A 14,803-nucleotide genomic window follows, 5' to 3' on the forward strand; every position below is an offset into this window, starting at 1 on the left:
CTAGAAAGTGTGACTGGCACAGCAAAAGAAAGTACAGAAACAAAAAAATAAAAACTTGTGAAAGGATTTGCTTTCGAAAAAACTGAAAAGATCATTAATATGAGCTGATTTTTGTTTGGGTTTGCAGGCAGGAGGAAATAGGATTTGCTATCTTTCTGGTCTGCTGAAACTTCACTCCACCGATGGGTGAATCTGAACACTTAAGAAGAAAACAAAAAGAAAGACCTGCATGTTTTGTTTTCTGTGGTTTCCGGACACACACAATATGCGACTCGGTCCAGTTGTGTATGGGGTGCAGTTGTGCTACGGTGTGTGCTTGCGCCATGACATCATAGTGGGGCTCACAATGTAAACTTATATTGAATTACTGAAGAATTTTGTTACTACACAGAAGCCTTGTCTCTGCCTTTGGGGCTTACATAGAGATGATGTTGTTGTACTCCTAAAAGGACAGGAAATGCATTTCAAAGCTATACTTTACAGTGGTCACATTTCTCACTGTGTAAGGAAACCCCATTTCATCAAGTGCTCTCTGTCTTTTCGGGGCGAGGGATACAGATGCTCGTTTTGTGTCCCGAGATCCTTTTCATGTTACAACAAATGGCCGACTGCAGGGGCGGGGGAAAGGATACACGCATTTTTCTAAATCTGTGCCTCAGAATATAAATATGTCAAATCTAAAATGCAATACAGTCCCAAAAGTACAACAAAGAAGTGAAATGTTGCATACATTTTAATAATAATATCATCAATCCATCCCTGTTCAATAACTCATTAATCTTGGTTAGAAAATAATTGATTAATACAATGATAATTAAATCCATTTCAGGAAGAGTTTACTATGACCAAGTGATCCTTAAATGACAATTTTAAGGTAGAAAACCATACGGGTTTTTAAAGATATCAAGTACCATCTCGTTACCTTTGTTGTGCCGATGAAGAAAAACAACAACAATCTTTTCGGCCGACATGCCCTGGCAAACGCAGGGCAAGAGGATGCCAGGGCTGAAGAAATTGACTCATGCACATGCGTGTGTGTTTAGTCACAGTGCACACATTGTGAGGAATCTAACATGGGGACTTCTGAAGCTGAATATATCAAAGAAACTGAATTTGGAGGGGGGACAAACCAAAACAGAAATGCTTCCCACATGCAGGTGGCAAAGCAAAGCATCCCGAGACGGCGAGGCAGGGGAGCCTTGAGGTGCCGAGTGAGGCACAGCAACGATTACAAATAATAAACTCTGCAACCAAACCACTTGAATATTAACCCAAGTGCACACCAGCATCCAGGAGCATTCACTACTTCAGAGAAGAAAAGGCAGACTGACTCCTGACAAATAGAGGCGCTGAACCTTCACACGTTCGGTGTAGAGATTAGTCTTGTTGGACAGAAACCACTCATAAATAATCCCGCCAACACAAATATGGTCTCTCTGACAATGCTTTTGTGATTCCATGGTGCCAGGCTATCTGATACTTTGTGGCCTGGGGGCTCTTACAACATGGAAACTGATGCTCAGTGGGAATGGAGATGATTTATCATTGTGTAGTTTAATTACAGGGTTATCTATCCCTGAGGTTGAATGCCAAAATAACATCACACCTTCTTTCCACACTGTTACGGTCAGACCTTTTCAGCCATTAGGGTTATTATTTTGTTCTTCATATCAAATAATACAAAAATACATTATGGTAGGGTATTTAAATGTGACCAACAGTGCTTTAATTCACCTGATGTGACAAATGGTAATTGTTCAATGTCAATATTTCAGTTTTAGGGGTTGGGAATTTGATCACAATGTCATAACATGTCTGATGCATTTGAAATACCAAATCCCAAAATTAAATCATTATTAAGAATAAGTAGCAGCACACAAAGGAACAAAAGTACACTACTCGCTATTTCACAAAAATATGGGCTGAATTACATATAAACATTAACCAACCTACCAATCTCACACATTACAAATTACACACTACAAACTGGCCACTTAATTGCAGCTTTCTCTACCCAAAGGAAAAACAATATGAAATATTGTTTTAGGAATTGGCAGCTGACCAGTGGACTTTGAAGACACTGAAAAGTGCCCAGGGCAGAGTTTTAAGAGTGTTGTGCTTTGGTCTGAATTACAAATCTGCAGTTAATGAGAACACTTCGAATAAAACCAAAGACACACTGGCTATAAAGGGAAACAATAAGCAATAAGCAATAAGTAAAATCAAAATAAGAGATCAAAAACTGAGCTGCTTAGAAAAGGATTAGTCTTGAGTTTTTAGATGTTTTCCTCTTTCTGGCTTGGCAACACTTGTTTGCATAGCTACCACTTTTTCTAGAACAGGGTTTGTAATACATCACTGACACCAAGGATGTACCGCAGTGCGATTCTGACGGGGTCTCTCTCACGACTGGGGACTAATGCGGTTTCTGCGTTGTGGTTTTCAGGGCCCCGTGACCACATCACATAGCGGACAAGAGCATTCTGTTCCGCCAGCTTCAATGGCATGTCACTGTGAGGGCCCGTGCGCATCTGTCAGCACGAGGACGCATGACGTCAGATAGCCGGGAGGACAGCATTGTACGCATTCCCCGGCCTGCTCCGAGTCCTGACCCCAGCCTCTCGCACAACCGCTGCTGTCAACTGCAACGGCCAATCAGAGACGGACAGAAATGACACTCCAGTGCCTTCTGTTCATCTATCGAAAGACGCTTGACACAGCGTCCCGTCCAGGAAGACAGCTGTGGACTTACACATACTATAGACATTACGAATACTTGTCTGATGCCATTTGTGTTGTCATAAAGAGTATATCCTGTACAAGGCGTTGTACTGCCCAGTTACACTGGCATCAAAACATCTCTGCCCCCCAATTATGTGTTAATTAGAAAGCATATTTAAAAAATGCTTCCTGAAGTTCCTAAACACTGAACGGATCCAAAATAATATTTACTTACAGGGCATTAGCCTTCGAATTATGAAAGCAAATTAAATGTTTATGACGGCAGCACAATTGGGAGCCCAAGGGCAGCAATCTTATCGGTTATAATTTTCAAGCCAGACTGAGGAGATGAGGTAATTGCGCCTGTCTGAGCATCCTGAGCTCCTGAGAGCTTCCTTCCTTTGAAGCACATAGGCCCGTCCCCCCAGCCCAACCACGGGGCAGCGTCTCGGTAGCAGCCTGCTATTTGAGAGGGACGGGCAAGATAAAATTCCTTACCGTTATTAATACTTGTTGTTCCACCAGTCACCTGACCTCCCTTATTAGTGAAAATATGTCAGCAGGAAAGACGATATCCTACTAACATGTACCTGTCGTTTCTGGTCAAGTAAACGTAGGGAAAAAAGGGTATGGATGAATACCCCCACTTCACCCATTAGTGTCTCCATGTCTCACAGAAATGTGTTCACCTTCTACTGTGTACACGTTCGGTGCGTTTTAGTATTATTATTATTTAGATATGTGTAAGACACGAACCGCTCGATACAACGGTAAGATAGCTAATCCTTTTGTCAAGCTGGGTCAATGCTTTATTTGTGAGACAATGTTTTGTCCCCCTTTTGACAATGTCTACACTATTTCCTCTACTAAACCTCAGTAGAAATATTTGATATCCACTGTGTTCATTCACAAAAGGGTTCAGGATAAGAATCTACTGTGGGAGTTGAAATAAAACTTCACAATTCAACTGCATAACATCAACAGCCAAGTATGTTGAAGAGTGTTGACTGAGATTGAAAAAAGTGTCAATGTTATAAACTGCACATTTTAAAAACTCTCACACTTCATCAGAAACAACAACAACAATATCTGTCTAAACGACAACAGAAATTGGATACACAACTTAATAGTCTGACTATAAAAACTGATCAATCAAAGTCAGAGAACTTCATAGCATTTTAAAGCACTGCATGCCAAATCATATCAACGGAAAGCTTACACAAGGAAGTTTCAATGATCTGAAAACACAGATTCATACATAAACACATACAAGTACTTTTCCAACTCAAGAAACTGCACTGATATTTTAGCTACGACAACCTGGCACCAGCTCGTACGAAGTGTAAAGCAGTGACCCTAAAATGACTATCCTACGGTCACAGTGAGTAAAAACACTTCAGCCTTGATAGAATGAAGCAAACAGAAAATTGAGACAAAAACAGATATCTGAAACACATGCAAGTGGTATCAACTGCCGTTCCTTCACTGATAAACTCTCATGGCCCTGGCAGTTGAAGGGAGATCTAAGTGGACAACAGAAATGTTTTTTTCCCTTCGCTCTACACATTCCACAAAAACATCCCATAAATCCAGTTCCTGCACCATCTTCCTGTCTGCTACGGGGAGCACTTAAACTCAAACCTTTGTACATGTCCTATCAAAGGCCGCGCTACAAACACGGCTTTTCGACAGGAAGCTATAAATTTCCCCCTGAAAATCAAACGCACCTGACAGGCAGCTGAGCTGGGGTCACACACAACGATTCGAGTACAAAGAGGGCGAGGTTATTTACAATAGGCTTTAAAAAAACAATTATATATTTACTATCCTTTTAAATTTGTTTAATGTCTGATATTAACTTACTCGTTCTTTATAATTAGTTTACTTTTTATGTTACCATGACCAGGACTTTTGACAACCATGAATAATTCAAATAGCCAGAATTTGACAAAATAGGAGACTAGTTGTCTGTATGCATTGCTGCCAAACAAACAGCTGTACTGCATCAATCACAGTTTTCACTTCCACGGAAAGAGGTTTCTCTGTAAATTTGGGATATGTTAACAGGTCAGGGATGCCCAATACTAAAATAACACCTTGACAATTGTTGTACCAGCTCCTAAGAGGAGTAAATTCACATATATATAGTATAGAATGTTCTCATATTAGAGAAGAGTGCAATACGATGCCAAATCTTTCTCCTAGACCGCTGGACGGATTGCACAGAGGGATTTCAAGGTGTTTGAAATGTAAGGCAACACTTAAGATTCGGAGAAAGAATGAGAGAAATGTGGTAGTGCTTTCACCAGCCCTCATCTAAAGGAGGATACACAGACACCACAGTAACTAGAGGAGGCAGAGCGGCCGAGTGGCCAGACCCGACTCGCCGTGACCGTGGCCAAGTCCCTTTACCTCCTTGTGTTTCAGTTCCAGCCATGCTGTATAAATGGGCACATGCAGGACCCCGCTCGAGTCAAGGATGTGCAGGCTATCCTGGGTAGATAATCGAGAAAAAGGTTGAATTAGATTCTCTTTAAACCCTGGCCCCCACCGATTGAAGATTTCCTCCAGGCACGCACAACAGTACAGTCAACGTCACCAGGCGTCCGCTCACGGTCTTCAGTGGAGCCCAGATCACGCCCAGGCTAGGACGGGTTCGAGTTCTGGATTAAGCTGGGAAGCAAAGCTCAAAACTGCAGCTAGATCATGCCTTTACCAGTCCTCTGAAGGTTTAACACACTGTAATCATACATTCACCTGTTCTAAGACATAAACAACATGAGCAAGGAAAATATAATTAGGAGGAAGAAAAATAGATAATCTGAACAGTGCAGACAAATACAAACAAAAAAACCCGAAAACTACTTAATTTTGAACTGTGAATTTGTTTAACTGTAGCAAACAGTGTCACCTTCAGAAAAGTTCACAGTACTTCGCAAAATCTATTTGTTGTTGTTTTTCCGCCCCAGATCTCATAATAATCCCAATAACTCTACGTTTACGGACTTCAATCCGTTGAATCTCCAAACTGTGAACACGGGCGGACACATATCTGCACTTGGAGACGCTGTTTAGCTGAACACAAACTGCCGCATACATCCTATCCTTTCTCACTTAACCGCTAACAAAGGGTCCGGCTAAACCTGTTGGGCACCGTGAGCAAGATGCGTCTTGAAAGAGCGAAATGAACAGAAAAGGCTTAAATCAACCCGCCTATTCTTAAGAGGATATCAAACCACTGGAAAGGACAACATTAAGAAAAAATGCACAGAAATTCACTGGGGCATTGAGGATTACTTAAAATCAGACGCTTGGCTGATGATATCTCCGATAAAATGGTTTTAACGTGAGAAGAGTGTTGTTAACCTTTCGTCTGGGGGCAACCGAAATCTGCTCCACAGCTTAGTGAAAGGAAAACAATTGGATTTCCTAACATTAATCATGCAAACGAGAGCTTTATTGTTTCTTCTGCAACCTAAACTAACTGACATCTACAGGAAAAGCAAACACAGGGATTTCAGAGACTCGCCCGGAGGCAAAGAAAACACGGTGCGATATCCAGAGCAGAGGCACTGAAGTCTATTCATGCACTGTACATGACTGAGTCATTTCCAAAGCCCGCAGGTAAAGGAGATTATAGGAGGTGGAGGCTTGTATACATAATGAGTAAACCTCAACGGTGGTATTCCCAGGTTGTGCAAAATCATCACAGGGGTGGCCTTGGTTTTAGTTTAGGGAATATTTCTGTGTTTGGAGCTGGAAACAGCTCTGAACACAACTGAACTGATTCAAAAAGATCTGCTGTACATCAACGTGTAACAACCTACGGCTTTTACACCAGAAGTCGCCTTATTTTAGGTTTGTCTTTGTAATATACTCTTGCGACGTTCCTGCCTCTCACTTCAAAAGGGGGAACCCTTTGCATAGCCTGGAGAGAGGCCTACCGAAATCCTCCACAAAGGCCGATCAAAAACAAAACGGAACACGACAGTCGGGGGGGATTTGCGTGTTGATCCCGTGTGGATCTAACAACGCTAATTACACACAGCAGGCCGATGCTCGTCGCTTCAGAATAAGTCATTTTTAAGCAGGTGGAGGAATGATGCCACACTCCACCAGACTGCAGCGCTCTGACATCATCGTTAATTACGTGCCAGGTAATTACAGCTTCCTGCACAGAACTCTCTTTCTGCATTGTAATTTATAAAATACTGACAATTTTAAATAGGGGAGAACTTAACAAACACTGTATTTGTGGCACAGTGTAACCATGAATACTTAAAGGAGAAAAATAACTAATATAAACATTATCCGTGCTTTGTCATACTGCTATTAAAGAGTCTGTTAATTGTATGCTGCAGTCTTCCATAGTTAACCATGTTAAATTAATACCACATTTGCAGTAGAGTACTTGGGCAACTTTTGCAAACACACATCACACTCAATCAGAAGTAAGCAGTCCATTTCATTAATGAGTCGAGAGAGAAGACAACGCAAGTCAGAAAGATTTACATTCTTACATTGTAATACTCTCATTCATGAGTAAAGATCCATCAAAGCTACATTAATACAAATAAAGTCAGAGCTAAATACAGTCCCTTCCACTATAATAACCATATACATGAATTCATCTCTTTGATTTTTTTTTTTAAACGCTATGATTAAATTATATGCATTTACTGGCGAATATCAAATTGTACACATTCATTCTATCCAATTAAGCAAGCTAAGTTAATGGAAAAGGCCACTGAATTGAAAAGCTATTTAAAATTAAATGTTGGATGCTATACTGAGTAAGAGCTAAAATATATATATATATATATATATATATATATATATATATATATATATATATATATAGCCCACACAGAGTAAACATATCATCATAATACACTTTTGACTTGATATTGCTTAAGCTCTTCTTAGTTTAAAAGCTTTTTCAAAAACTGAAATGGTATGAAATGCTTACTAGTCACGTGCTCTCATAGTTAAAGAGCTGTAACTGAACTGTCAATCCATGACCAGGTTATCAGACAGGAACCCAATTTCCCAGCAACAACACAGAGGTGATGTACGGGCATTATAAATCAGCCCCAGAGCAGAAAAGGTGCTTCAGCGACTTCGAGTTCATATATATAAGCAAACCTCATAGAAGACAGAGCAAAATCAAGCTTGGTTTTGCACCAGTTAAGTGTAGTTGGATGCCAGAATGAATTCCAATTGCCTTTCTGGTTTGTGGTTTACAAACATACACAATAAAGTTGCATACATTTTGATATTTGTTGTTTTTCAATTTACAATGTCCATTACAAAAACAAAAAAAACCCTGTATTGACAGGGTTAACATCTCAGCCGGTGGTCTGATCACAAGCCATTATATTTACCCAGTTTGTGTTTGTTCTCATGCGGTTTACAGTGAAGTCTTTCTGTGTGCTTTGAACGGCTCGGACAAAGCAGGAAGTGACACACTAATTCACTGAAAACAAATAAATGTGAAGAAAGGAATATGCCGCGACTGGTAATCTAATTGGTTACCATAGCTATGTTTGGTTAAATAAATAAAGTTGAAGAAAACCCCTTCAAAGAAAACGAAATGTTCATGCAGGGCAGGAGCCCAATTCCAAAGCAGGTATTTCAGTTCTTGTGCGTATCTGTCATCCTTTCCTCTCTCACACCTTGCAAATGCAATCTGGGCGGAGATACTGACTGACTTTTCAATCATCTCAGGTCTCTAATTAAATCCAAGTTGTAAATATATGGGTAACATGCAAATAACTGCTAAACTAATCACAGATGAAGGTGTATATTTTCAACATCATTGAATACAGCAGTAACAAAAATCTGAACATATAGTAAGGAGATATTTTTATTCTTGAAAGCTTAAAATAAAAATGTTCCTTGGGTATGTTTTGAATAGACTGCACTAATAATATTGACAAATATCAATAAAGGCTTTATTTTTATTATTTCTGGTGCCGTACTTTTCCCCGAAATAAACAAACTGATAATTCTGGCCTTGTAGATTTTTGAGACTGCTATTAAAAAAAACATATGAATTTCAAACATTTCACCGCCTGTATGTCTCTGCAAACAAGTAGCACAGTTCGCTAAGGTTTGTTTTAAAGCCTGCTATAGTTATTAGTAAATTATATGTATAGTGAGTGGAAGAGAAGGAAGAGAAGACATGAAGTATCAATAAAATCTTCTTGAAAATGCGATGTTCAGGTTTCTTGTCAGTGACAATCCAGAAAGATCCAACTTACCAAGAGCTACAACACTTGTTGAAAATGCACACGGTAAAGCACTTGTGTACCTTCAACACAAATCATGAACTTGACACAGAAACAGTAAGCGACTTCCAGTGCTGACATTCAAAATGGGAAAACAGTGTTACCAGAAATAAAGCATCCAAGCCATTGTCTACATCACTATGTTTGGGCAGACAGGAACCACACGTCCGATGAAGACTCAACACAAACAATTGACTATGTGGACCATGTACAAGTAACCAGTAAGTTCAGGTCATATCTCCTTAAGGGTCATAACCAGCAGCATTGACTCCTCAAATGAAAAAAATGAAAGATAAATATCTGTCTTACCTTGTTATAGTAGTGGAGCTGGACTGAATGCCATTGGCCATCGCTGACGCCTCCTTGGACAAACGGGGCGACTGTGGTTTTAGCCTCACCTGGACAACAAGAAGGGAACACACAAGACGTCAGTGAGAGAACTGATTTATCGATGAATCAACATTTATTACATTTTTGGGAATTCCCTGGTATTCGATTGTACGTAGTTAGCCTAACTGATACGGATGTACACAAGATTCAGACAAACATATTTACCAAGGGCTGAAGTTTCCTTGGGAGGAACGAACGTTGATACACTGCAAACAGAACCACAAAACACCAACTGCAACCAAATTTATCTTCTCTCTTCAGTGTCAAGGTTGACTGGGAGTATGACTGACCTTTCAACCACTTGATTTTCATTCTTTGTAATCTTGAGTTTCATCTGACTCCGTTCCCCATTTTCCCATACACTTTCTCTACACAACAGAAGTCTTCAAAGAACTTCTTAAAGTCAACATGGGTTGGACTGTGTCTACAAAGTCAAGTGGTTTTGGTCCTACAAATGAAACCGAGCACACTACTAAATACTGCAACAGAAGAACCAAGCTTTTCCTGAAAGCCTACAGTTGTTCTTCCGTGTGGCGTGTTGAGCTGGATTTACGAGATTGTATTCATGTACGGTTCTCAAGATCGGTTACGTAGAGTAGACTGGGCCTAAATCAATCATCTGACACGTTTCTCTCACTCCTAGATGTCATATGTTCTTATAACAAGCATATTTGCATGTTTTTATAGGCTCTCATCCAACAAAGATCCACTTAGAAAAGTATCTACAGCAGCTCTGGCCGTCTTATCTCTTCCTTTCGGCTGTGACCTGGGGGTCGCGAATGGAAAGGACGGTTTTACAGCAGCGAGAGACGGCCCCTGCTCTAGCCAAAGCACATGGATGAAAGCTGCCCTAATCAGTCGGGAACTTGTCAACAAGATCCACGTCGCAGTCTGGCCTGTGGGCTGATCATAAAACGCCAAAACGAATGGCAACACTAACATTTCCTCTGAGCGCGTCTGGGGGGTATAGAGGAAGCCAGATTGATGGAAGAGACTGGACTAAAGCTGACAATGAACCACTCTTTCCAAATCTGTTAAAGTAACAGCTTAAGTTGCAAAACTATTTTTGTTGTACCAGTTTTTCTTCCTAACGTACACATTTCTAAACAAAGGACCATTTAAACCAAGACCAACCTCACTACTGACTAAACGGGCACTTAAAATATAAGATGTGAAAAGAAAACAAAGATAAGGCACTGAATGCACCAAACAATCGTTCATGTGCGTAATATATGAATCATTTTTATTACTTACTATAACAAAAGATAGTAGACTGAAGGATTAATGGTCTTTGTGTTTTAGGTCATATTAAAATTCTTTTTACACTAGTTATATTTTAAACTTAGAGGCAAGATATAAATGTTTTTTTTTTAATTTATGAGTCAATAATCAGTTTAATATTTGTTTCAATAAATAAGTCAATGAAGGAGAGAAGCATGTGAGGCCATAATCTGACCTCCAAAGGAGCCCGTAGATAGGAGATATTCACATAAGTTAATGATACAGCGAATGGTTTGACAAGTCTCAGAGCATCACCCGGGTGTCCTACCTGCGGAGAACGTCAGCTGGACCTGCTCGTCGATTATCTCCAGCGCAATAAAGTCGTGCTTCTCGTTAAAACGTCCGTTGTAAAGAAGCAAGGCATTCCTTTCCCGCGTAGCGAACCTGCAGAAGAAAGCACAGTGTGTGAGTTTTATCGGACCGCATCGCTGAGGGGTTTACTGCATCGCTGGGGTCTCCCTATGACAACAGACCAAAGCCTGGGCAGAATCGGCCTGGATTACGAGCGCATAAATCTAGAGCCGAGTTGTTTGAAAAGAGCATCTTATCTGCTGCTCTGGAAAGCACTAGCACGGTGGGAGCATTCCTCCGAGATGCTTCACATAATTCACGGCAAGGTTTATTAAATGTTGAGCCTCCACCAGCAGTTATTGCCCGTCTGGCACCAGGAGATCTTGGTCATGTTGCAATGAGTTCTGGTTAATTCTCCCGTTGTTGTGCCACCTCCAACACAGAGAAAGAAGAGATTATTACAAAGAAGGTGTGTTTGCAGTGTCACAATTAAAAATTGTTACACCGACGTCTTTGCAGAAAAGGACTCTGCAATCCTAAATTTAAAACAATTACATTTGTTTCATTGTGACACAACCTCACAAGCACCCTGGCGAGGTCTAGAACAAAAAACAAACAAAACAAAACGTCTCTTTTTATCTGTATGTCTCAGGGACGTGCCGTACCAGAGTCAGGCACATTCTTGCATTTTTATGAGCCATTCATTAGATTGAGGGCTCTGCTACGAGACAGTTTTAAAACCCAGCGCATATTTCAGGAACAGCAGATGAGATTTTGTGCGAATTGTGCTCTGGGACCACAGGAAATGAGTATTCCGACACTGGCAACACACACGGTGTCACTGGGAATTGTGAACTGTGGAAGGGGAGAGAGGGCAGATTTGATTGGGGCAGGTAGGTAGGCAGGATACAGCAGCCAGTGAAGGCAAACACAGAGTATAGCAAGTGATTAGACAGAACATCCTGTTTTTCATTTTCTTTCTTCTTTTCTATTTTTTTTGGTTGAGGTACATCAGAAGACAAAAAGGTAGTCATGTAGTCCTGTTTCTGTTCTTGTTTTTAGGTCTAAAATGTGAACTATACTTCTTCACTACTTTAAAATACTTTATGTGCCAGGAGACTATGTGGGGACTTGTTTCAAGGCTTCACAATCATGAAAGGCATCGACCACATCAAACCAGAGGAGCTTTTCCAGATCAGCAGGGACACACGCACCCGGGGACACAAATGGAAATTGGGCTTCAAGACATTCAAGACAGAAAACGGGAGACACTTCTTCACACAGAGAGGCGTCACAATCTGAACAAACTCCCCAGCGATGTGGCTGAAGAGACAATTTGGGAACATTCAAAAACAGACTGGATCACTTAGTTATTAATGGACACCAAACGAGCACAATGGGGCGAATGGCCTCCTCTGGATCGGACACTTTCTTATGATCTTATATGCACTGTATTTTAATTCATAACTTGATGCGTATCGTGTTACAGGTGTTAAATGATTCCCTTCTGGTTTTCTACATGGAGTATTATTTCCCAGACCCCTCTAAGTGGAGCAAAGTCATTAAAGTGTCAACAGAAAGATTTGGGCTATTTCATTTTATCATCTGAAAGTATTTTCCCCAAATTCCTTCTTCATAGCAATGTCTAAAGGCTAACATGACAGGTGAGACTCTCTTCCTTATTAAACGCTTCATACAGAGAGACAGCAGCTATGGGTTCAAACATGTCTAGCTACGTGACAGCCCTGCATTTCGGTAGTTTTCACAACATGTTTTCCAAAACCAATTACATAACAGCAGCATCTACTTACGACGCTATATGACATATCAAAGACAGAGCGAGTTCAAATTACCGCCTAAATCCTTTTCTTATGTACCTAGTTAGAGGGACGTTCACAATATTTGGAAGAGAACACTTTTGTAAAACAAACAGACATTCAAGTTTCTAAACTGGTGGAGCAGCAACATATGATGAATATTAAAACATCTATTTTACTCCAGTTTTACATTGTTAAGAATAGCAGAACAATCAGGCTGCAGGACCGAACAGTGTTTAAGCTCCTCAATGATCACGTCGAGCTGCATCGTGAGGGATGATTAATGGGAGTATATAACACTGAAGAGACTGGTGCTGGAAGGGTCTTCAACAGAGCTCTGAAATACTGGGTGGCCGCATATTTTCCCCCACAGACCATGATAGCATGAATCAATTTTCCAAAGGGAGGAATTTACAGATCCTCTTGACACTCGGAGACTCAGTGAAACTTTTCAAAACCAAGATGGGAAGAAACAGAAACAGAGATAATGAAGAAATACATCATCAACGTTGGCGGGGTGGTTTAAAACGGCACAGTTGTGAGGGTAGGTCTCACAGAGACCCCCAGACGAGGCGGCGGACTCACGTGAGGGACACGGTGAAGTGGAATCGCTGGCGCAGGCCCTTGAAGGTGACGAAGGACTGGGCCGGGAAGCTCCTCGTGGTCATCTCGCAGTACGGCCGCTCGTACTCCCCCGGGGGGCACTCGCACCGGAAGCCGCCCACCAGCAGGTTGATGCAGGTGCCCCCATTCTTACAGATTCCGGGGGCACAGCGTCCCGAACGCGCGTTCACCTCACAGTGCTCCCCTGTGGACACACGCACAAACACAAAGAGTTTGTTTGCATCGTCCCGATTCACAAATTTCCACGGATTTAGATTTACTTCTCCTATACTACATGGTCCTTTGTTTATACCTCTCCTCTTGGGATTTTGTTTTTTTTTATTGATCAAGGTGCCGTTCATAAAGGGGGACAGTTGAGTGAACCATGTGTACAACACTTTGTGACAGCATGGACTCAAGTGAAGTGTGTGTATTTGTATTTAGGTGATTATTTCATCGCCTTTTAGTTTGCATGAAAAGGATTTAAACAATAAGCAGAAACTGGTATTTCATCTTCACAGGCACTGTTGCCTAAACACACATACGAAACTACAATGTATCAGGACCAAATAAACAATAATTAAATATGTGCCACAGCTGCCTCATAGTCCCATTTAGCAGCAGGAATTGAATAGTATCAGTCAAATCAGACGGGGAACCATATTTACTTTGTACAATAAACATGCCAAGGCTGTTAAATCAGCAGGGCACAGAGATGTGAAGAACTCAACCCACAAGTGCTTCTCTTAACTACCAGACTCGCACGTGAGTCATAATCCCGACCGTTTGTTTACACCCGTTGTTTGCTTTTCTGTAATTTCTGTTTTGGTTTTGCAATTACTTTCCAGAGGAATGCGCTCTGGTGTGCCATCAAAGCCCAGTGGCTATATCTCATGTTTAAATTAAATATCAAATACACAACACTGCACGCACAGGAGCAAAGCAGAGCTGTGCATCACCTCCACAGCACTCAGAAGTAAAGACGATTACAGAGACACAATCATGACTAGCTATAAACTCCTTATCACTTCGGTTAAATGGGAAATCAGGAGAAACTTGAAGTCAGTAAAGACATGGGCATTGACCTGCTGTTTGCAAGGCTATAGGTCTTTGACGGAAAATAATTCAGATCTGTTAGTTTTGTAACTATCCAACTCTGCAAACAACTTTATTAAAAGACTAGGCCTATGCAATAGAAAAGTCTGCAAATGTGGGTCAGACTATGACACAGGATGATGGAGTTAAAGGGCCGAAAACAGCCGCTGCCCTGAGTCAGAACTCAATCACAACTTTGTAATGTTGTACCGCTGATGTATTTACAATTAATCTGGGTTTTACATGTCGCCATTACGCAGACAAGAAGTGGACAAAGAGCATCCATACTCTCACTGAGCAGGATACAGGTCCAAG

The 14,803-nt window shown here is 41.0% G+C and overlaps 1 protein-coding gene across 4 annotated transcripts in view; it reads right to left on the bottom strand.

Moving 5' to 3' along the window:
* Positions 1-14,803, bottom strand: part of celsr1a (cadherin EGF LAG seven-pass G-type receptor 1a) — an 82,956-nt gene that overhangs the window by 34,993 nt on the left and 33,160 nt on the right. For 3 of the 4 annotated variants that reach the window (XM_066723935.1, XM_066723932.1, XM_066723933.1), the window contains exons 3-6: positions 13,376-13,598; positions 10,951-11,066; positions 9,321-9,409; positions 5,134-5,214 (exon numbers count right to left, since the gene is read on the bottom strand). In XM_066723935.1, the coding sequence (XP_066580032.1) occupies positions 5,134-5,214; positions 9,321-9,409; positions 10,951-11,066; positions 13,376-13,598 (509 nt within the window). The remainder of the gene's footprint in view (positions 1-5,133; positions 5,215-9,320; positions 9,410-10,950; positions 11,067-13,375; positions 13,599-14,803) is intronic. The other variant, XM_066723936.1, reaches the window with a different exon arrangement.

This window comes from Amia ocellicauda, chromosome 15 (genome assembly GCF_036373705.1).
Source record: "Amia ocellicauda isolate fAmiCal2 chromosome 15, fAmiCal2.hap1, whole genome shotgun sequence".
Lineage (NCBI taxonomy): Eukaryota > Metazoa > Chordata > Actinopteri > Amiiformes > Amiidae > Amia > Amia ocellicauda.